At 38.8% G+C, this 22,957-nt stretch overlaps 1 protein-coding gene and 1 long non-coding RNA gene across 2 annotated transcripts in view; both read left to right on the top strand.

The window, feature by feature from the left end:
- LOC135461262 (LIM and SH3 domain protein F42H10.3-like) overlaps window positions 1-7,694 on the top strand; it is a 34,948-nt gene extending 27,254 nt beyond the window's left edge. Inside the window, 6 exon segments of the mRNA XM_064738266.1 lie at window positions 402-416; window positions 1,984-2,106; window positions 3,680-3,745; window positions 3,987-4,001; window positions 5,313-5,371; window positions 5,950-7,694. Coding sequence (XP_064594336.1) covers window positions 402-416; window positions 1,984-2,106; window positions 3,680-3,745; window positions 3,987-4,001; window positions 5,313-5,371; window positions 5,950-6,129 — 458 coding nt within the window. The 3' untranslated portion in view covers window positions 6,130-7,694.
- Window positions 7,695-19,286: 11,592 nt separating this feature from the next.
- Window positions 19,287-21,888, top strand: LOC135461760 (uncharacterized). The gene is made up of 3 exons (XR_010443394.1): window positions 19,287-19,739; window positions 20,860-20,921; window positions 21,807-21,888. It is a non-coding gene; the product is annotated as an uncharacterized LOC135461760 (long non-coding RNA).
- Window positions 21,889-22,957: the final 1,069 nt, after the last annotated feature.

Raw genomic sequence — 22,957 nt, 5'->3', positions numbered from 1 at the left:
GTTTTCCATCATTTCCCATCGTTGATACACCTATGGAGAATCTACATGTGGCATTGATGAACTTGTTTGTCATTAGTCATTTGACTATCCAGGCTTGTATCTATGTGTAGAAGAAATTGGTTCATTTTGTGTTAATGACAGCAAATACTGTTATCATTTTGCCATCCAGTCTTGTATCATCTTGCTTTTTTTTTTCATATTGTATGTGTGTGTCTCCATTAATGAGTGTGGCACTGTGAAATGGTGCCAGGCAATCTCTGCCTCTTTTGCAATACATGACAAAGAATTGTTGTGATTCATTACAAATGGTTGATAATCTCAAAAGGTGTATTTCTGTGTACCGCCTTTTGCATTCAGTATACAATAATGTTGATGTGTTGAATTCCATGTCCTTCTTGCAGGATATAGACAACCAGGTAAAGTATGCCTTTGGGAGTTGTGTCCCTTTGTGTGGTGTTGCCACTATATACACATACTGCATACCCTGGCTTTGAGCTCTAGGCTCATCTGTTATAATGCGGCCACTAACAGTTCTTCAGCATGTTTTACTGCAATATATATACTATACCAGTACTTTAATACGAGCAGGTATTATTGGATAATTTCTGGCTTTAAAGGATTCATGAAAAATAATTCTAAAATGAAGATGGATACATCAGAAAAGAAAAAAAAATATATGCCAAATTTTCACGTTTCATATTTCGGTTGTGTTTTATTTCTCATACCTACACTATTTTATGCAGTGAGCAACAATTGTCAGAAGTTGATGTGCTATGCTTTAACCATTGACCTTTGGCAAGTTACTATCAAACTTTATTGGTAGAAGACCAGTTGTCTTCAATGAAGGGTGGATTGTGCTGATGGTTACGCTAACATCGTAGGCCACTTATTGTCACCATGAACCCACAAACAATAATAGTGGGGGAATGTACACTCTTTCATTTTGATTTGAATCTACATATTAAGAAATTTAAACCGGATATTTCATTTGTCCTTTAAGTCAGATTTTTTGTGCTATATTATTACCATTGCCATTGGCATCTAGGGGGCTTTTCCTTTTGTGTGGATATATTCCTGAGGATTAACAGCATGCGAATGTGGTGTTTTATCAGTAAAGAATACCAAGAGATGATAAGGACTCCCCTTTTCTCCCACAATTTGAACGTTGTAATGGTAAACAAGAAATGAAAACTCTAGCATCACTGGTAGCAGCACTGATTTAAATGTAGTAGACACTGGGATACAAGATACATCTCATATTGTATCCAAGGTAGAAAAAGGAAGTTTTAATTTCTTCATAGCAGATCTGCTATTAGCCACATAGATTGACCCTCGGAGGTAATTTTTAAACATCATTATTGACATGATGAGGAGCTTTGCTCTGCTTGGGTTCTGAAAAGTTCTAATTAAACCTCATATACCCTTCTTATAATATCTGTCCTGCAGCAATAGCAGATTGTGTCCAGATGTAGTCGCAGTACGGTGTGCTTTCATGCAGTCTTATACCAGTGTGTGGCTTTTTTTTTTCTTCTTCAACCTCAGGTGCTTACTAAATATCTTAAAACTAAAGCCCATGCTGTACTTAATCAACCATATTCAGCATATTGAAGTAATTTTCTCTTGCTGTGATAATCAGTTATTGAATTAGCCTTGTTACGAATGGTATGTATTAAATTGCTTGTGAGAAATAGTTTGCTAATTGAAAGTACTACATCTCAGTTCTGCAAGTGTAATACAAGTCATCTGTGGTCCATGGCTTTTGGTTAGACATGGTATAATGGCCCTTGAAATTAATGTAATGGCTGATTAACATTGATGTTGTGGTAAAGTGAAATGGTACCTGCATTTTGGTCATGGGTATAAAAGCTTTTCAGTTTAGTTGGGTAAAGTATCTCTTGGAGTTTATACGAGCAGAATTGGTTGTATTTAATTTGGGTAATTTTGCTTGCTGTATTTCTGCGATGCCCAACTTTCCTTCTAAAGGGATGTACCAGCCACCTGCCCCTAGCAGTCAGCAAGGTTATCAGCCCCCTCCCAATCAACCCACCTCCCCCTCTTGGAACCCTCAGCCCGCACCGGGCTACGGCCAAATATTCAACAAGCCAGGTTAGTCTGTGCAGGCTGCTCAAATGATGTGAAAGGAATGACTTGCTCATTATTTAAATGAAACATGACCTGACTAGGTCAGAAGGTCATGTCTTGCACATATTGTACAAGAATTTATTTAAAAAATGAAAAGCAATATTTTTTGTGATATCTTCATATTGTCTAATATTTGAAAATAACAAGTAACTAATATTTCTTTGTTTTATTAGCATATGTACCATCCCATCATCAGGCAGTTCTGTTTTTCGGATCTCTCCAGTTGCATGATATTTTCCTGTTTTCAGCCCATGTCATCTGTGCGTTCAATAACATACACGACTTGATTTTCAGGACACCTTAATCATCTTAAATCATGATCATAATCTCTGCTATCTGTTATCTTCTGTCATATTTTGGGTGGGGCTTAAATGGCTGCTACTAATACCTAATTAAAAAAAAATTTTTTATCTAACCGCTGTTAATTTTTGTGATGTAAAGGGCGAGACCCTCAGCAGCCCTGGCCCTCCCGGCAAGTCCCCCAGCAATATAGAAACTCAGGTTTGTACTGGCGCCTAGACCAGGCCCAACTCTGTGGTAGTTATTCCAGTATGCTTTCAGTGGTCAAAGTGGCTATGGTGATGGGGTGCCTAAGCTTGCATGGATTGATTGTGGAACTGCTGATTCCACCATAACCTGTGTACTTATCCATGTACAGACCTGTGTAACCCATGGACCTGTACTTTTGTCTCCATACTCTTCTTCAGTAATGTAGCAATGGTTTGGGAATTCAATACGGAGGCTACAGTTTGAGCTCTTTTCTGTTGTTTCCAATCTGTGTCTTTGTGCCTGTCTTTTGAGAGAAAATCATGTATCAATTTCCCCAGATGTATTGCTGTCGACTTGTACAGTATGTAATCTTCAGAGTGTCTTTAATCAAATTTCATTGTGGTTCAAGTTTAAGCTACTGATTCATCTGTCTCTACACTGTCTGACATGTCTGAAGGGTTCTTCTTGTGGACACTTGGCCCAATTGTTGTGGATCTTATACCTCATATTGTGGATCGCATGGCCTTGTACCCCATATTGTGGTTTGTGTGGCCTCAAACCCAATATAGTGGGTCTTTTGGCATTATGTCCAATATTGTGGATCATTTTACACAACATTGTGGATTACATGTATTTGGCCTTAAACCCCATATTGTGGATCATGTGGCCTTGTGCAATATATTGTGGATGGCATGGCCTTTCTTTGATAGTCTCCATTGTTCTGCCTGTGTGAAAGTTATCAGGATCACATTGTTGGTCATTGGCCATTGTTGTGTGTATATTTTTGGGGTGAAAGTCAGCATATTTATTGTCATTGGCCTCATTTGCTTTGATCAGATGTCATGAGGTGCTTCCATCCATCTCCTTACAATTCACCTATCTGTGAGTGAAATTCATGTCCTGGCACATGTCAGTGCTTCCAACAGTTTACATTTCCATTTTCATTCAGCCATCATGCATATAACCATTTATTTGAATGTTTATGCAGACTGAATGTAGGCTTTTGATATTACAAAAAAATAAACTCTTCATTAAACTCTTGCCAAAGGTCAAGGTCAGTGGCAGCCTCAGAGAAGTCAAGGTCAATCACAAGGGTTTCGTCAAGTTCAGCCAGGTTGGTTGTTTGCCATCTAAGCATGAAAAGTTGAAGAAGAAATTCCTTACATCCAGTATGCGAACAAGGAAGCGTATCTGCCAGATATAAACTTAAACTTTCCTCACTTTGTTTATATCCGTTGTCCTCACCATTGGATTTCTGCTTTGCCTACTTCTTCGGAGTTTCAGTGTGTGAATGCTATTATTTGACTCTTGTTAGTCTGTTTAATACAAGGCGACTTCTGTTCAACATTTTCCAGGTTTTGGGAGAAAAGGTGGGTGAGAATGAGGCTTTCTGTTTCCAACTTGTCTTGTTTTTTGTTGACCCACTAGTCATTTGGGTCATGTTTCAAATGTTATTGATACTTGTATGTGGTTGTTTAGAGTATGGTAGAACTGTTGTTCTTAACTAATGATCTCTAAGGTATTTTTTTTTTTCGATTTGCAGATGATTTTAACAAATTTTCTTTATGACTTTAGATTTGTATCTTTTGCATTTATAGTTTACTGCATGTGTTTTGTATACTGATGTATGTACATGTATTATCTATGTGTGTAATGTTAAATATCTAAATTTGCCAGGGGATCACAGGTTGGTCATAAGCTGAGGAAATAATTTGGTTAAAGTGATATAGTTATGGTATTAGTTATGCAACACCAATTGTATTTTGTGTTTTATGGCAAGCCCACACAATAAGTCCTAAAATGGAATAAAAATCGAACTGAAAATTTTGTCAGATCTTTTTCAGGGCTTTGTGATCTTGTAAATATATCTTGAACAGAAAAAGAATTTGCCACAAATTAGATGAATTTTAAGACAACATTGCAAAAAGATTTATTCTGCCGATAAAACAGCCATTTAAATTGGTGTGGCCTATTTCTCAAAAGTGGATGCTTCTGATCTTTTAAGTTGCCAAATATTATTCAGATTGTTTCATATTGACAAGTCTGAAATGAAGATGGAAGTCGTTTCTCACCTAAAAACAGCTATATCATCCTTTGGTAGGGCTTGTAAAATGAGGTGTAAGCCTCCTATAATGAAGTATATCTACATGTATGTATTTACCCATTGATTTCTATCTTTTGAATTCATACCTGACCTTTCTTTTTTAAACAGATTTAACAGATTAAATTGATGGTGTTGGGTTGCATGTATCTAGTATATATATGTGTGTGTATGTGCTATTTTTTGTATTGTGAGTGTTGTTTTTTTTGGAAGTTATGTAGGTTATTAAAATGGCCTTCTGCATGTATTAGAAGTATGTCAGCAAAAGTTTTCTGGTTGGTTTTACTTGATAAACGTGTGCCTTGTGGACTGAAAGACGGTGTCTCTGTATTTGTTGCTGCTGAATCCATGTAATTGGTACAATGTACATTTTTGCCGCGGCACATTGCACTCAGATTGTGGGAAGCCCAGACAAAATAACCTCTTACTACTGACCAAAATCTTTGTAATGTTATAATGCTGTCAGTTTGACAGTTTATTTAACATGTTGTAGTCTGCTTCTACAAGGCCGTTTGGTATTGAAAATAAAAATATACAGTGGTTGTTTACAGCTGACTGACTGTGTTCTGTTTGTTATCAGGTCCACCACAAAATCCCTCGTACGTGCCGGTACCCCCACAAGGTCCTGTCCCCAAAGCGGTACGTCTTTGATTTAGTATTGCTCTCAATGTCCTTGCTTACAGGAATGCAGATTCATTTTGATTGGCTGTTATGAGCGACAGGCAAGTCCTGTGTGGATGCAGCCTAAATTGAGTTATATATATGGCAGATTTATTTGAGCATGAACCAAACTGTAGGGTTTAACCCATGAAACCCTTTCTCCACTGACAGCCAGTCAACACCGATTCTGTATCCTTGAAGGTTAATGAATGTTACATTCACAGAATGTCAGGCACATGACTAAGGACAGTTGTTTTCTTTGCTCTGCTTCCTCTCCGGCCATATGTGGGAAGGTCTGTCAGCAACCTGCAGATGATTGTGGGTTTCCCCCAGGCTCTGCTCGGTTTCCTCCCGAGGAAATATTCTTGAGTAATCAAATAAATAAATCTTTGACCTGCAAAGGTTGCTCTAGCCATAAAATAGACACTACATATAGACATTTGATTACTTCACCAATACCTCATTTTACACACCAAACCTTGAGCCTTTTGTGTCAGATGTAGTACATGTTTCGGCGACACCTGATTCCTTATCGTTTTGACATTCTATGTTTTCAGGCTGGGCCTGGATACCGTGCTATCTACGATTACACCGCTGCTGATGAAGATGAGATCAGCTTTGTCGAAGGCGACATCATAAAAGATGTGACAGTAATTGATGATGGTTGGATGGAAGGCCGAAATGCTCGAACTGGCCAATACGGAATGCTTCCCTCTAACTATGTGGAAAGAGTCTGAAAACTTCTTGGATTTTTTCCTTGGCTTACCTGATAGTACAAAATCACTACCACAATTAACACGAAAACTCTCAACTTGTGGATTTTTACATAATGTTTAAGTGAGAGCTATACTTACTGGAATGCATATTAAGTAGATTATTTTAGTTAACGTAATGTTAGATGAACAGCTTGTAGCTAATCATTCATCATCAGATTGGCTGTTTATTTGGTACAATTAAACTGTTGAAGGCCAGGCCAAATTTTTACTGCCTGAGCAAATGTCTTACATCTGTCTGGTATTGTACAGTTAATGTTGGAGTATGCTAAATGTATGATGTAATCTGTACCCAAATTCCCTGTTTGCCATGGCGGCCATTTGGGCAAATGCTGACCTAATGAAACTAATTTTTTTATTGCATTTATGGGGTGTATATTTTTGAACATATTATTGCTTTATGTGTACAGTGTACAACCTTCTTACCTCTCTCTGTGTGTTTGGTGCAGAGAGTTTTATCCTCAGATCTTTATAACCTCCTCGGGTGACGTGATTTGTCTGTATTCTTGTGATAAGCAGTCTCCCATTTATTGTTCGCTGACTGACCTGTGTGTAGTATGAAATTCTCAATAGTATACTTAGCTGCTTTTGTTGCATGTCAGTCATTATTCCTGAATATTAACAGTCTTGGATATTATAGTGTACATATATATGAAATCATTGCTTTACACAGATAGCTATAACCGTGATCAGTGTACACAACATGTAGCAACCAAGCAAGATGTTGAATTACAACAAGGTGGGGGTTTTTTTTTGTGTATGATTAACTTCTAACACCAGCGAAGGACCCAGTAATCCCTGCTTAAAAAGTGGTGCTAGTTTTAATTGTATATTGTATACAGGTTATTTTTAAATTGCTCTTCTGCAGCAACAGTAGTGTGGATGTAGACATCCTTGTTGCCAGGAGGAATTGTTATTTTAAAATCTAAGACTACCATATTGTTGGAAATTAGATCGATTGCTGAATTCTTTTGCATGAGGCAACATGCAGTAGCACAATCAGATAAACCAGATATTCAGTAATACATGTATTCACTCCATGACTTGGCAAACTGATGCAATAAATGTATTATCTACTTTCGGTAAAATTTCGCAATGAAATACAATGTAACGTTTGATCAATTCTGCCTGAACACGATAGTTACACCAGGTCTGGGTGCGGGATCACTTTCATTCATCTGCTTATGCGTTTAGTCTTATGTTAAAGTTTCCAGAATGTATACACGTTAAACAAGAGTGTACATCCTGCTGCAGCTGCTGTCCATCTATGTGTAGTCCTCACCAGGTTTGATATTAGCATGGTATAGATTTAGTTTTACACACATTAACACATTAACGAGTGTTTTAACTATATTTTGGGGTGGTGTTCTTGGGTGTCTCTTATTGATCAAAGACCTTAGTCTCTGCTTTAACAACATTTTAAAATATTTTGTTACATTTTGATTGCACGTAGCCACTCAGAGCTATTCAGACATGTTAATGGCTTGCATACATTTGTACAATAATAAATAAATATTCTTGATACACTGTTGAAATCTTGTGTTACTTCTTGTACATGAGTTATGGTTATGTTGACCATATATCTGGTAAAAAAATGTCTTTTTTAAATTCTTGTCTTTAAGTTGCTCAAAACAACAGGTTTGGTTCAAAACAAGTCTTGTATAGGGAATTTGGAGATTGCTACTAATTAGGGCTCTTTAGGTTTTCTGACAGACTGTGTGAGATCACAGGCCTTCCATTGAGCTTTTTGTGCAAGTGGGCACCTGTGTATCGTGGGTGAATAGAGCTCATCAGTAACATAATTTACTTGGATATTCCAGTTTCCTCCACCCACGTCACTTACCATAAGTGTATACACATTAAATGAAACATTCCTCTGCACAGTGTGAGCTAGATCCTATCGTGTCCTATGTACGACACCTGACTTCATGGCTGGTGTCCTGGGCATTGTATTAATATAATCAAATTTTCTGTATTTGCCAAGAATAGCTCAAATTATTGTTATTCATTGACTACCTCACTCAAATTATTTATAGTGTAAAAATGGTTGTTAAGTTTAAAGAAATTGTAATATGTCAGGGCCTGCAAACGAACATGTAGTTTGCAGTGTCCTGCCATTCAGCACACATTACGCAGTGAGCAACCAAATTCAGCAAATGACCAGTACGCAGTACTAAAGTACGTTACGTTCCTTTTGTATAGCAAGAACACCGTCTAGCGCAATAATTTACCAAAAGACATTACCAGGCGTATTACAAACACCCACTAGCACCACAACAATATTTGAGATACTTGAAAACGAATTGTTATACCTTACTCTGGGAGCTTACACTCCATGAGGGACAGAAATATACATGTGTACGAAATCTTTCTTTCAACATATAGGAGAACACCCTTTGAATTTTTGAAGCAAAATGTTTACTTGGATACGATTTTGGCTGCTTTGTTCACTAATGTCATTGTTGTCACAAAAGTGTATATGACAACAAGCCGTAGATATGCATGCCTATTTACATAAAGCAGTTTTTCTCCAATATAAGTCTTACAGACGGAGGTGTGAACATACTCGCAGTTTTGTGCAGCTGTACAAAATATCATTTGAGATTGAGTACTCCGAATAAATGTCTAATAAACATTGCTTCGCAGGCGACACAACAGGCACATGCCCTCCTCATACAACAGCAGTATATTGCATCCAACACCAGCTTTACTTTGTGAAACAGGAAGGTCGTGCAAATAACCACAAAATAAAGAGGGAGACAAAAAATCCCCCCTTGGCGTATTCCATTGCATCCTGCATGTATATTATTCAGACATAAATTAACTCCACTTAAAATCAAACTGTAGTTCTGAAATGTACTGTGAAATAACATTTCAACAATTTTAGACAATATTGGCAACCGCAATGTATCTGTAGTTGGCCCAGTTACTAATACTACTCAATACATTCTTAACAATTACGATCTTGGACATTTCTACTGGCATATGTCTGTGGACTAACGTGGCATTTATATAATAGTGAAAAAAGAACATACAAACGTTGCATTTTGCAAGTGCTCCGCGGAAAGATCATTGGTAAACGTTGACTTGTTAATTTTCAGGTCTGAGAGTATGTCTTTAATTTGCAAGGATGATACAAAAGAAACAGCATACATATTCAAAAGCCAATTGTGCATCTTTGACATCTTTTTATGAGATTCAGTTTTTACACAGCTTATATTTACCCTTCCACAAAATAACAATCTCAGATTCACGTTAAGTGACATCCATTCTATTATGTTAAGCAGTTATCTTATTGTTAGCAACTTTGTTAGCAGCTTCTTTCCAGAATTCACGAACCGAGTCTTTAGATAAGGCTTTAGCCATTTTGTCATATTTGTGAAATCTCCCGAAAGTGTAAAATAATGGCCAGGATTTGTGAAATTGCCTGAATTGGTTAATAACGATATATATAAGTAATTTCCCAATATGTAAAATGCTTTTGAACGCAAATACGTACTTGCGTACTTATTTGATTGTTGATTAATGCCAGACTAAAAAACATTTCATTTACATGATGGCTGTCAGTTTTATGCAGGCCATACTGGTGGAAGACAAGTGGTCACAAGCAGTGAGAACAAGCGAATCAACACAAAGACACTGTCCAAGGCCGGGTTTGAGCCCGTACCTTTTGTGCCCTATAACAATTGAAAGGCAATCGCCTTTAACCACTAGACCCTGAAAATGTAAAACACTTACAGGGCTACACCCGAATATGCAAACATGCAGGCAAACGTGTCAGGAATCGTAAAATGTTAGCAGACAATGTAGGCCTAAAGACTGTCTTGTGGTTATTTGTGCTGATGCTTCTTAACATCTTTCAAACATGCAGACAACTTTTATAGACATACCAGTTCACAAATTTTGACCTCCACTTCCATTGCTGAAAACTTAACATTGTGACAACGTTTTAAGTTTTAACGGAAGTCAGAAATGCCTGTGGAATCGGCTTTTGCTAGCCAAGGATCTCAGCTGTGATGTTTTAATATTGTTGTTAGGCATACAGCACAGCGGAGGAGTCTTCCAGGTTAAAATAGTGGTATTTAAGAACAGCCTAGCGCGATACTGTATGGGATCAAACCGTAATGTTGCGTCATACCAAAGACTTTAAAAGTGTCGGCACTTGCTGCTGCCTCGCTTGGCACTGAACATTGAGAAGCAGGGCTGGTTGACCCGATGCCAGTAGAAAAGACTGGATGTAGCATCTGGTGACATTGGCATGATAATTCACTGACGCGTGGCTCGTCATGAAGACACAGGACATATACACATACGCACCGAATGACTCCTCGATCGTCGTCATATGAATGAAGTATAGTTAAGTACGACGTGAAACACAAGCATACATAGGCACAGTTAAAATAGTCGCAATGTTGGTCTACATGTAAGAGTGAAATATTCTTGTACCGTATTTTGGGAAACAAATAAACAATTTACAGTCAAGCATTTTCCACGTAGGACACGTGGAAAATGTGAAATTTTTACGAATTTACAGTCTGCTGTCTACGGTTGCATTCACGACTTCAGATTAAGGCAATTTCCAGGCTCCCCGATGTTGTGGTGAAAAATGAGCTAAAATACTTTACTTAAGCTGATGCACTGGATTAAAATGAGAAGATGAGAACACAAAATATAACTTTAATTAGATCGGGATATGCATTACTTAAGGTGTTAAGCTGAAAATCCACATTCGTTTTTTGATGTTAGCGTATACGATCCACACATTTAATATACCCAAATACGAAGTGCGGCTACGAAAATAAGTTCCAAATCTTTCATAACCACATCGAGCAACATCAACACTTCCAACTTCAGGAGTAGCACTGGGCAGCCGCCATCCACGAGGAGAACGTCCACGAGGAGAACGGACATCCATGAGCAGAACGGAACAAGTAACTTGTTCGTTTACGAATAATTGGGCAAGGTACGAGACTATAGGCCTGTATATTTATATAGGCCTATAGCCGAGCAGATAAATTCTCAACACTTTAAACCCCTTATTATCCGAAAACACAGACATTACGGTAACCCTGAAGACCTTCTCTAATGTGTCATTGTTAATTAGTAACCTAACAGTCCTCCATCACTAACGTGAAGAAAAAATATTAAAGATCCACGAGGAGGACCTTGCCTAGTTCACCTCCCCATAGGTATAAAGTATAACATCCACGAGGAGGACGGTGGCCTAATTTACCTTCCTACTGCATAAGATACAACATCGCCGAGAAGGACAGTGGCTAATTTACCTTCCTCCAGGTAAAAGGTACAACATCCACGAGGAGGACGGGTGGCTAATTTACCCTCAAATTAGCCACCGTTTACCCTCGTATATAAAAGTACAACATCCACGAGAAGGACGGTGGCTAATTTAGCCTACCTTCCTATAGCCATAAAGTACAACATCACGAGGAGGACGGTTGCTAGTTTACCTTCCTATAGGTATCAGGTAGAACCTCCACGAGGAGGACGGTGGCTTACTTTACCTTTACTGCAGGTATCAGGTACAACATCCACGAGGAGGACGGTGGCTAATTTAACTTCATATAGGCCTAGGTATAAGGTACAACATCCATGAGGAGGACGGTGGCTAATTTACCCTCATATAGGTATAAAGTACAATATCCACGAGGAGGACGGTGGCTAATTTACCTTCCTATAGCCATAAAGTACAACATCCACGAGGAGGACGGTGGCTAATTTACCTTCCTGCAGGTATAAGGTACAACACCCATGAGGAGGACGGTGACCAGTTTACCTTCCTGCAGGTATCAGGTACAACATCTACAAAGAACACGGAGGCTAATTTACCTTACTATAGGTATAAAGTACAACATCCATGAGGAGGACGGTGGCCAATTTACCTTCCTGCAGGTATTAGGTACAACTCCACAAAGAGGACGGTGGCCTAATTTACCTTTCCTCAGGTGTAAAGTACAACATCCACGAAGGGAACGTTGGCTAGTTTACCTTTCTGGAGGTGTCAGGTATAACATCCACGAGGAGGACTGTGCCTAATTTACCTTCCTACTGGTATAAAGTACAACATCCATGAGGAGGACGGTGGCTAATTTACCTCCATGTAGGTATAAGGTACAACATCCAGGAGGAGGACGGTGGCTAACTTACCGCCATGTAGGCATGAGGTACAACATCCACGCGGAGGACGGTGGCTAATTTGCTTTCCCATAGGTATAAAGTACAACATCCACGCGGAGGACGGTGGCTAATTTACCTTCATATAGGTATAAAGTTCAACATCCATAAGGAGGACGGTGGACTAATTTACCTCCATGTAGGTATAAGGTACAACATCCACGAGAAGGACGGTGGCTAACTTACCTCCATGTAAGCATGAGGTACAACATCCACGAGGAGGACGGTGGCTAATTTACCTTCATATAGGTATAAAGTACAACATCCACGAGGAGGACGGTGGCTAATTTACCTTCCTTTAGCCATAAAGTACAACATCCACGAGGAGGACGGTGGCTAATTTACCTTCATGTAGGTATAAAGTACAACATCCACGAGGAGGACGGTGGCTAATTTACCTTCCTGCATGTATAAAATTCAACATCCACGAGGAGGACGGTGACCAGTTTACCTTCCTATAGGTATAGAGTACAACATCCACGAGGAGGACGGTGACTAGTTTACCTTTCTATAGGTATAAACTTCAACATTCACGAGGAGGACGGTGACTAGTTTACCTTCCTACTGGTATAAAGTACAACATCCACGAGGAGGACGGTGGCTAGTTTACCTTTCTGGAGGTGTCAGGTACAACGTCCACGAGGAGGACGGTGCCTAATTTACCTTCCTACTAGTATAAAGTACAACATCCATAAGGAGGACGGTGGCTAATTTACCTTCCTACATGTATAAAATTCAACATCCACGAGGAGGACGGTGACTAGTTTCCCTTTCTATAGGTATAAAGTTCAACATCCACGAGGAGGACGGTGACTAGTTTACCTTCCTACTGGTATAAAGTACAACATCCACGAGGAGGACGGTGGCTAGTTTACCTTTCTGGAAGTGTCAGGTACAACATCCACGAGGAGGACGGTGCCTAATTTACCTTCCTACTGGTATAAAGTACAACATCCATGAGGAGGACGGTGGCTAATTTACCTCCATGTAGGTATAAGGTACAACATCCACGAGGAGGACGGTGGCTAACTTACCTCCATGTAAGCATGAGGTACAACATCCACGAGGAGGACGGTGGCTAATTTACCTTCATATAGGTATAAAGTACAACATCCACGAGGAGGACGGTGACTAGTTTACCTTTCTATAGGTATAAAGTTCAACATCCACGAGGAGGACGGTGCCTAATTTACCTTCCTACTGGTATAAAGTACAACATCCACGAGGAGGACGGTGCCTAATTTACCTTCCTACTGGTATAAAGTACAACATCCATGAGGAGGACGGTGGCTAATTTACCTCCATGTAGGTATAAGGTACAACATCCACGAGGAGGACGGAGGCTAACTTACCTCCATGTAAGCATGAGGTACAACATCCACGAGGAGGACGGTGGCTAGTTTACCTTTCTATAGGTATAAAGTTCAACATCCACGAGGAGGACGGTGGCTAGTTTACCTTCCTACTGGTATAAAGTACAACATCCACGAGGAGGACGGTGCCTAATTTACCTTCCTACTGGTATAAAGTACAACATCCATGAGGAGGACGGTGGCTAATTTACCTCCATGTAGGTATAAAGTACAACATCCACGAGGAGGACGGTGGCTAACTTACCTCCATGTAAGCATGAGGTACAACATCCATGAGGAAGACGGTGGCTAATTTGCTTTCCCATACGTATAAGGTACCACATCCACGAGGAGGACGGTGGAAAATTTATCTTCCCATAGTTATAAAGTACAACATCCACGAGAAGGAGAGTGGCTAATTAACCTTTCTACATGTATAAAATTCAACATCCACGAGGAGGACGGTGACCAGTTTACCTTCCTATAGCTATAGAGTACAACATCCATGAGAAGGACGGTGGCTGATTTACCTTCCTATAGGTATAAAGTTCAACCTTTATAGGTATAAAGTTTTCCATCCTTCAGGTATGCAGTACAACATTGATGATTACCAAATTAACTTCTAATAAAGATTTAACTGATTGATTGACACACACTTATGAGGACAATAGATAAGTTATATGTCGTTTTGGTACAGCTAAAATCTATATGCGGAGGACTGTTGCCTTGTTTATTTCTGAGAAATATATATAACATATAATGTATAAGTATGTATGTAAGGTGATGGATACCAGGGTTTGTTACATGTTTAGGAAACTTTTTTAAAACTAAGTAATAGCCCGATTTGAATGGAAGCCCTATAAGTTATATAATAGCTTTTCGCCAGCCTGATGACACTTGTGTGGTAATTAACCATAGGTTGTTTATTGTTACTTAGAAATGTTATATGTTTTATGTACATGATTATTATTTTTGCTTTATTCTGTGTACAGTAAACTTCTGACGCTTAATGTTGTAATCCCTTTTGATCTCTGCCTGTGCATAGCTGTTCACAGCGCTCTTGTTGTCAATTAACGTTCAATGGCCATTTAATTAGTTTGTAAAAACTTGCAGAGATATAAAGCCTGGCGACTTGTTACGCTCAGTTCCTTGATAAGGACAAACAAGGTCTTTGCTGCTGTTGTATAGCCTTATTTATAACCCCAAAAATACACATATGTAGCTTGAGACCATAATTTGTAAAGTGCGAAAAACATTGAATATTTAAGAAAGCTTATTTTGCCAAAGATATCAAGTAAGTTTTTCAGAGTTTGCTTCTTAACACACCCCACACATTATTTCCTCTTATGGCAGAGAAAGGTTCAAGCGTCTAAATTCTGTGTGTCTGACCTCTGACTTTCATGCATGACCCAGTTTATTTTGTTATACCGCAGAAGCTTACATCCACATACATCAGATTTCACTGGTGGACAAGTGATCGCCCGCTTTATTGCTCCTGAATTCTCTAAGTGAAAACATTTATATTGAAACTAAATTAGGCGTCTCCATCTTATAGGGTTTTCATATGTCGCGCTACCATAAAGTTACTTGCTTTATTTATGTATTTATTTATTTGATTATTGTTTAACGCCATCCTCTCTTTAGGACACATGGTTTGTTTATTCACAACGTAATGTATATAACATCCTAGCCCAGCAAACCACGGTGGAATTTTTAGAAAGACATTATAGTCCTCAGACTTAAAAAGGAATTCAGACTTATCTCCTTGTCAAGGAAATCTGTCAGCTATAACTTTCTCATACCCAGAATTGTTTTCTTTGACCTAAGCAAGATGCATTTATTACTACTATTATTAAGTTTTAAAAAATAAAATGATCAGAATCATAAAAATCCACACATCACAAAATATTTCTTAACAAATATGTGTACAGGCAAAAGAATGCAACAATACAGGTGTATGTAAATATACCGTCAATGTAATTATGTAACTCAATTCGCATTAAAATTTGCCTTTCCCTGCCCGACAACCAAGCAGCAGAAGATCCATGTATAATACAATATGAATTGGGGTCGGGCTTTTTGAATAGGGCTTTGATTTTATTCATACAATGAATGAAATCCTCATGAAATGGCTAAAAAGGAAGTATGTCAAGCAAATACCATTTCATTTGTACTACCTAGCACATTGGGCCTACTATAGTGCTTGAAAGTCATATCTGCAGTGCCGTGATAACTTTTGTTATGGTTGAAGAATTTAAAATGTACTTCGGACCAATACCTTCATCTTAGAAATTAAGTAGGACTATTTTATTTTGTTCATATGGACATGTTGTCTCACATGAATGATCTTCATGTCTCCTAATCCCAATTTACTTGGAATTCGACGGTGGAGAGTTATTTCCAGAAAAATTAACGAGTTCTATCATGTACGAGTTTGTTTATGTTTTTCGGACGCCAGAGCAATACAATATTTGGAAAAACTCGATGTTGATAGAGGTATAAATGATTTTCTAATTCGATTATAAGATAAAACATTTTCAGTCAAAGTTAAAAACGTGGAGTTTATAAGAACATTCAGTATATAGGCCTGCTCTTTCTACACTTTTATACCTCCGTGCATCACTTGCCACAATGTCTAAACAAAACAAATTTATGGGTAACTTTTGTGTGTCTGGACCGTGGAAAGCCGAGGTGGCGGTGTGTTTGTAAACATAGTTTCCCATCGCATGTCTGCTGAAGTAATACTATATCAGGGTGACTTGTTAGCTTTGCAGTTTGGCTAATGTAGTACATAGCTTTTATAAAAGCTTTCCACTTTTCCGACGAGTTTATTTCTGGACGCTGCAATGTAACAATGACAGCACACCAACCTGTCGTGATTCAGTCTGTGGATGAATTGTTAAGTTGTGTAAAAAGTTGCAAGGATTGTTGTAAAGGAGACTATATTTCATTCCATTGTCCGTTATGTCCACCGTCAAAGTTCAAGCCAACAAGGAAGAAGAAAGTAGAGAACCATTTGAGAGCTGTACACTGGAAAGCACGCGTCGAGGGACAAAACGGTACGTAAAATTAAGCATCAATACGTTTCATTCATCTTAAATACTGTGTACATATATAGTTATCGTCTGCGGCTTTACATGATAGGCGAGCTTTTTGATTAACTTTTCATGTTAAAAAAATAGATACATTCCCTGTCAATGAGATGATATGTTCTTAAATTATTTTTCTACATCTTTTTTCGAAATGTATACTCCTAGTGGTCATCCAGACGTATATGCAGATTTATCGGCTCTGTAGGTGACGCCAATTTAAAATATTCTTCCACTGATGAGGCAGAGTAAAATAGGTATCAAAGGAAATCTAAACTTACAGATCTTATTTTCGTGATTGGCCCCGGCGATGGATGTAAAACAAAAAGATGCCATCAACTTCCGGACGGGCAAATGCAAGTGTCTAATTTGCAAGGGAAAAAATAACTAACACAAATAGATCAGATCATCTATGCCTGCAATTGAACTTCTACTCAATGGCCTCATGTGAATAGTAGTTGTGTAGTGTTTGTGTACATATTCTCTCTATTAGACCAACAGAGTAGTCATTTGGCGTGTATGTTTTAATACCACACAATGTAAAGAACGCTCCCGCTGCGCTAACCGTAACTCGAAAGCCAACAGATGTTTTTCTTACATAATGCATGAACGGTGGCAAAAATTTTAATGCCAATCACTGGAAAACTATTCATCTGAAATAATTTGATACGAGAGAAGAGCACAATTTGTCCTGCTGACCAACTTTCAACATTGCACCATTACTGCTTTTCGCATCGTGTCTCAGAATAAATCAGAATAAAGTGTGCCTAAAAGCGAAAACTTCTTTAGAACCAAAACAAAGCCACATTCGTGGTTAGCTCTTTATGCCTAATGCATGAACAGTAGGTAAATTGTGGTCAAACTTTTTAAGCTAGAACAAAGCTAGAACAAAAGCAAAGCCAGATTCATAATCTATTTGTCAAATCTAACTGAACACAGTTCTACACGGCATTTCCATTGCACGTCATGTTCAAGGATAATTATTCGCAAAGAGAACTTGAAGCACCACGTTCAAACATGTGTTAATAGTCTTAACACGCCTGTTGCATCCAAATTAATCCCCTCTACCCGTACAGCGAAAAATTCTCATTCGTTGCTTGCAAAACACAGATCAGAAAACCATCAGAATAACGCAGTAGAGGCACAGGAAAGTGACGCGGCGACAAGTGACAAAGACCATTGCTATGCCACCCAGAGTATTAATCTGAAGACGACTTGTTCTAGATCATTAGATTCCCATATTTCAACAAAGGCGTCATCCCTTCGAGCAAGTTGTACACTATGTGGTAAAATTATAACAGTGAAATGGATGAAATCGCACTTGAAATCTCACCAGTCTCTACAGCATGATGTTAATGTCTACAATCATCACCATACTGTTGTAATCTATCCAGCCAAAGGAGTGTATTGTTCGTCCAAATCAAGAAGTGGTCCTCAAATCCCGATACATCTGCAGAAAAATACGCTCACAAATGCTCCGATCAGCATTTGTGAAAACAACTCATGAATTGAGTTGAAATCGGCGGCAAGAAGAGGTGGGAACAGTTCCTTTGAGTGTGATCACGTTCGTTCCGTTCCTTATGCCATTCCTGGAAGAGAAACGATTCTTAGACAAGACACGCTTGAATGCATGCGGAGTGAAAATTTCATCACTGAAAGTAGATACAATGAACTAAAGCAGTGCCAAGAAACAGCTGAAAGGTCAGGACGCCCATTTGTAGTACTCATTCCACCTCATCAGTCGACCTATTATCCTAGACATATTCATCTGTCTGTGTACACGGGGAAAAAAGGTTCTGGTGCAAACTACAACGGACTATAGTAACGTACGATTAACAAAGAAACACCACAATATGCAGGTGCACAAAAAGCATTCGCACATGCCTCCATAAACTCATCTGCAAATGGTATCTAAAACAAGAGCTACCAGAATTGATATCGTCAGATGACGTGCAGTCATTATCTGATCAAGAAACTGACCAACAAGAATCTGACACCGAACAGGTAAACGGGAGCCAAAAGCCCGTTCCACTGAGAAATAACAGCCAACATTTCCGATCATTACCAAGGAGTATACCAAAGGATATCCCTCTGGAAGTCAGGCAAATTATCAGAAATCACAAATTTGACGGTATCCTCGAAATCACTCCAAGAGAAACATCATGTGTTCGATGCCAAGGACCACTCGATGTTCGTCTTGTTTCCAGCAAGTCGAAAATAATACATTTACAACTAGTGGTAAAAGGTAAGGTCTCCAACTATCAAGAACTTTAGGTCACTGTGCTCTGAACAACTGAAGGAATGAATGGTTATGGACATGATATATCCACAATATTCTTGTCATACGGTATCCTGGCACAAGCTAGGTCCAAATTCAGGGCACTAAGCAGAACTGAACAATGAAAAAACCAGCTTGGCTTAATATTAAACATGACATTGTAATATATTCACTGTTAAATAATTATATTAAGCCTTTATGTCTGATCCTATATATCATACGCTCACGGCATCGCGAGCAAAGCTGTCCGATAATTGAAAAGATTATGTGGATATTTGGTCAAATATACACCCACGTTGGAAATGTTCTCATAAAAAACACAAAAGCTTTTGGCGAGAGTGATATACGTAAATATGATGTAGTGTATTAATGATTCAGCATGGAATGGTCAGATTTACTCTATTTTATTTATTTCACTCTATTGAGCATGCAGAATGTAGATTTTAACAGAAAATTTAACATCAACAAACCTTCCAGTTTAATGTTATCTCAAGTCAGGATATACTTACTAAAACTTCAGTTATCAATATTGAAGATAAAATTTTGACGTTTAATTGTTTTCAGAACCACGTTGCAATAGGGCGGTCTGTTGCCATGTTTCAAGAAATGATCGGAGAGAATGTTGATACCTACACTTTACATCAAGCATACCTACATTTCGAGGCATGAACTGACCACGATTACAGTTTCCATTGTGTTCTTTGTGGGTATCACCCTTCCATACTTATCTTCGACACCTGTCGCAAAGTAGCGTTCCGCCATTCAGGTAGTTGGGCATGCAGCGTATATGACAAGACATGTAATTGGATGATATACATTTCTGAATATTCTGAATCAGAAGATTAGATTTAATGTTACACAATGACATGTATAAACGCGGTTGAAAAGCGCTCTAGATATCCAGCAATATTAACAGTAACACCCCAACAGCAAAACCATAAATACATATTCGATTACCTGCCCATACATGTCAACTTTCATACCAAAAGCATAAAACTGAAAGTAGTTTCATAAGCCATCGGACTAGGTCATATTTGGATTGTTGATAAATTCTAAAACTCTGATGATGTTAAATAATTATTTATCCTGGAAGTATAAAGTCAAAATTTCCGACATATCTTGCTGTAACTTACTATGGCAAGCCGTTCCGGCCATAGAGCATTTATTTAAGACATTTTGAATTCATTCCAGATATCTTGAGTTCATTTGGACATATCTGGAAATCATTTTCAGACATCTGAAATTCATTTTAAGATATCTAAAATAAATTTCGTGCTGCATATATCACAAAAAGCATTTCCAGATATAACAAAATGAATTCAAGATCTCTTAAATAGACGTCAATTTGATATATCTGGAAGTCTCTTTGTGATAGGTGCCCTACATTTGTCTGGTTATTTATGTGAACAAAATGTATGCTCCTTAATTATATCACCACGATCATCCATGATGGCTTGCAGTAGGCCCCCTACGCATGAGCAGATCTGTACTAATTCTGTTTCCGCTCAGGGAGCAGTTATTGCATTTTGTACATTTTGGCGCAGTTTCTGTGGCTCTTTTACGGTTATGTGCATCCTTGTTTTTTATTCCGAGATATGTTCAAAAGAATTTTTGATGTCTGAAAAGGATTTTCAGATATGTGAAACTCATGATCTATATATTAACACAAGGCTGCTATTTAAGAAATCTAGAAATGAATTGCAGATATCTGAAAATTAATTCAAGAAATCTTAAAATAAATTCAAGATATCTGAATTAGGCAGTTTTTTTGTTTCTTACACAGGTGCCCTGTAGAGCAGAAGATGACAAAATAGCCTCACCTGAGCTACACGAAGAGCTCCCACAGTAAGGATAACCTTATTACGACATGTAGCGCAGCGCAATGACCCAGAAGCCTCCCACCAATGCGGTGTCGCTGTGAGTTTAAGTCCAGCTCATGCTGGCTTCCTCTCCGGCCGTATGTGGGAAGGTCTGCCAGCAACGTGCGGATGGTCGTGGGTTCCCCCCCCCCCCCCCGGCCTTTGCCAGGTTTCCTCCCCCCATAATGCTGTCATGTAAGTGAAATATTATTGAATACGGCGTAAAACATCAACCAAATAAATAAATAAATATTACTACACGCGGATTGAATGAGTGAGTGCTTGGGGTTTAACGTCGTACTGAACAATTTTTCAGTCATATGACGACGAGGAGTTCTTCTATGTTGTGCATATGAAATGTGTCTTCTTGTGGTGGGGCGCCAAGGTTTGCCGCCACTGGAACGTCATGCCGAAGACACCAAACGTGACACACCACCCAGTCACATTATACTGACATCGGGCGGAACAGTCCTGTTTCTTTGCTCTAACCTCTCAATGCTGAGCGCCAAGCGAGGCAGCATCAAGTTCTGTTGGTATGACCCGACAAGGTACTTCACGCGGAAACGGGCCTGTCAGCCTAGAGTGCCTCAATTCATAACACTAATTAAGGAAATGCATTTCAAATCTGAATTGAATATTATACTCGTGTATATCTGCATTGTGGTGCTTGGGGCGACAAATGCTGGGCATGACTGAACATTGTTGCATGTCTTAGGGTTAAGGTCTTTGTCTTGAACACATTCTTTCCAATACGTGTTTAGAATGCTTTAGAATGTGTAACGATGTGGGCGTCGATTTTGATAAGTGTTGCAGTCATTTCTCGTATGTTTTCAAGAAAGATACAACTTTTGTGATGTCTTGATTTCCGTAGGTTTTCGTCAGAAGACTTACAAGTGTCCAGGATTATTCCATTTGCGGACGAGGAACTCAACAATGAGGAGCAGGATTCCAACATGTTTATTTGTGTATCTGATGTCATTTCACAGGTATGGATAAGGGAGCAGTTGTCATGCAGGTGACATTGATTTGTTTATTTGATAGGTGTTTTACGCCGTACTCAAGAATATTTCACTTATACGACGGCGGCCAGCATTATGGTGGGAGGAAACCGGGCAGAGCCCGGGAGAAACCCAAGACCATCCGCAGGTTGCTGGCAGACCTTCCCACGTACTGCCGGAGAGGAAGCCAGCATGAGCTGGACTTGAACTCACAGCGACCGCATTGGTGAGAGACTCCTAGGTCATTACGCTGCGCTAGCGCGCTAACCGACTGAGCCACGGAGGCCACAGATGACATTGAGGCATATACTGAAAATGTTTAGAAATAACAGGTGGGTCTGAGCCTCAAGTATTCAGCATCAGTAGAAAAATACCATTAAACTGTGTCTGACAATTTTTGGATTTTTAACTGACTTAAACACAATGTTTGGATTGTATATATATATATGCCGCATAATGTTGATATTTCAGGTTGATGTGATAGACCAGTATGTGGAAGGCTTGTTGACAGACAGAGGCTCAAAGTGGTATGTATAGCTTAAATCTGTACACTGCATTTATTTTCTTTGTCTTTTACATGTTTTTCTATATTTCCTCATATGTGTAGGCGCATTCTGGAGTTTCGCACAGTGACTGGTGTGAACAACAATTAGCTTAGGAATACTTACACATTTTTCTGCGCAATTAGAATTTACAGACACAGTGTATTTAATTGACTCTTGTATTTGACTATATACAGTAGTTTTAAACATATGATCATTTCTGTATTTCCCTATTCTTCTATAGTGGCGTGCAGCACCACTGTACATTCATATCACACAAACTCGAAAGATTTCGCTGCTATTTGAAGAATAGTTGCTGCGATACAAATAATTAATTTGTTACATGACATATAGTTTAATGTATTGTTTCACATCATACAGCCACACTTGATGGTAGCATGTGATTTCATAAAGATCCTCATGCACTTCATCGCCCGGGATATATTATTATGTATCTAAAAAGAGTGTTTTAGTGTGTTTCA

The sequence above is a fragment of the Liolophura sinensis genome, chromosome 1, assembly GCF_032854445.1.
Source record: "Liolophura sinensis isolate JHLJ2023 chromosome 1, CUHK_Ljap_v2, whole genome shotgun sequence".
Taxonomy (NCBI): domain Eukaryota; kingdom Metazoa; phylum Mollusca; class Polyplacophora; order Chitonida; family Chitonidae; genus Liolophura; species Liolophura sinensis.
The sequence above is the reverse complement of the archived record's forward strand: the minus strand, read 5'-3'. Positions and strand labels throughout refer to the sequence as shown.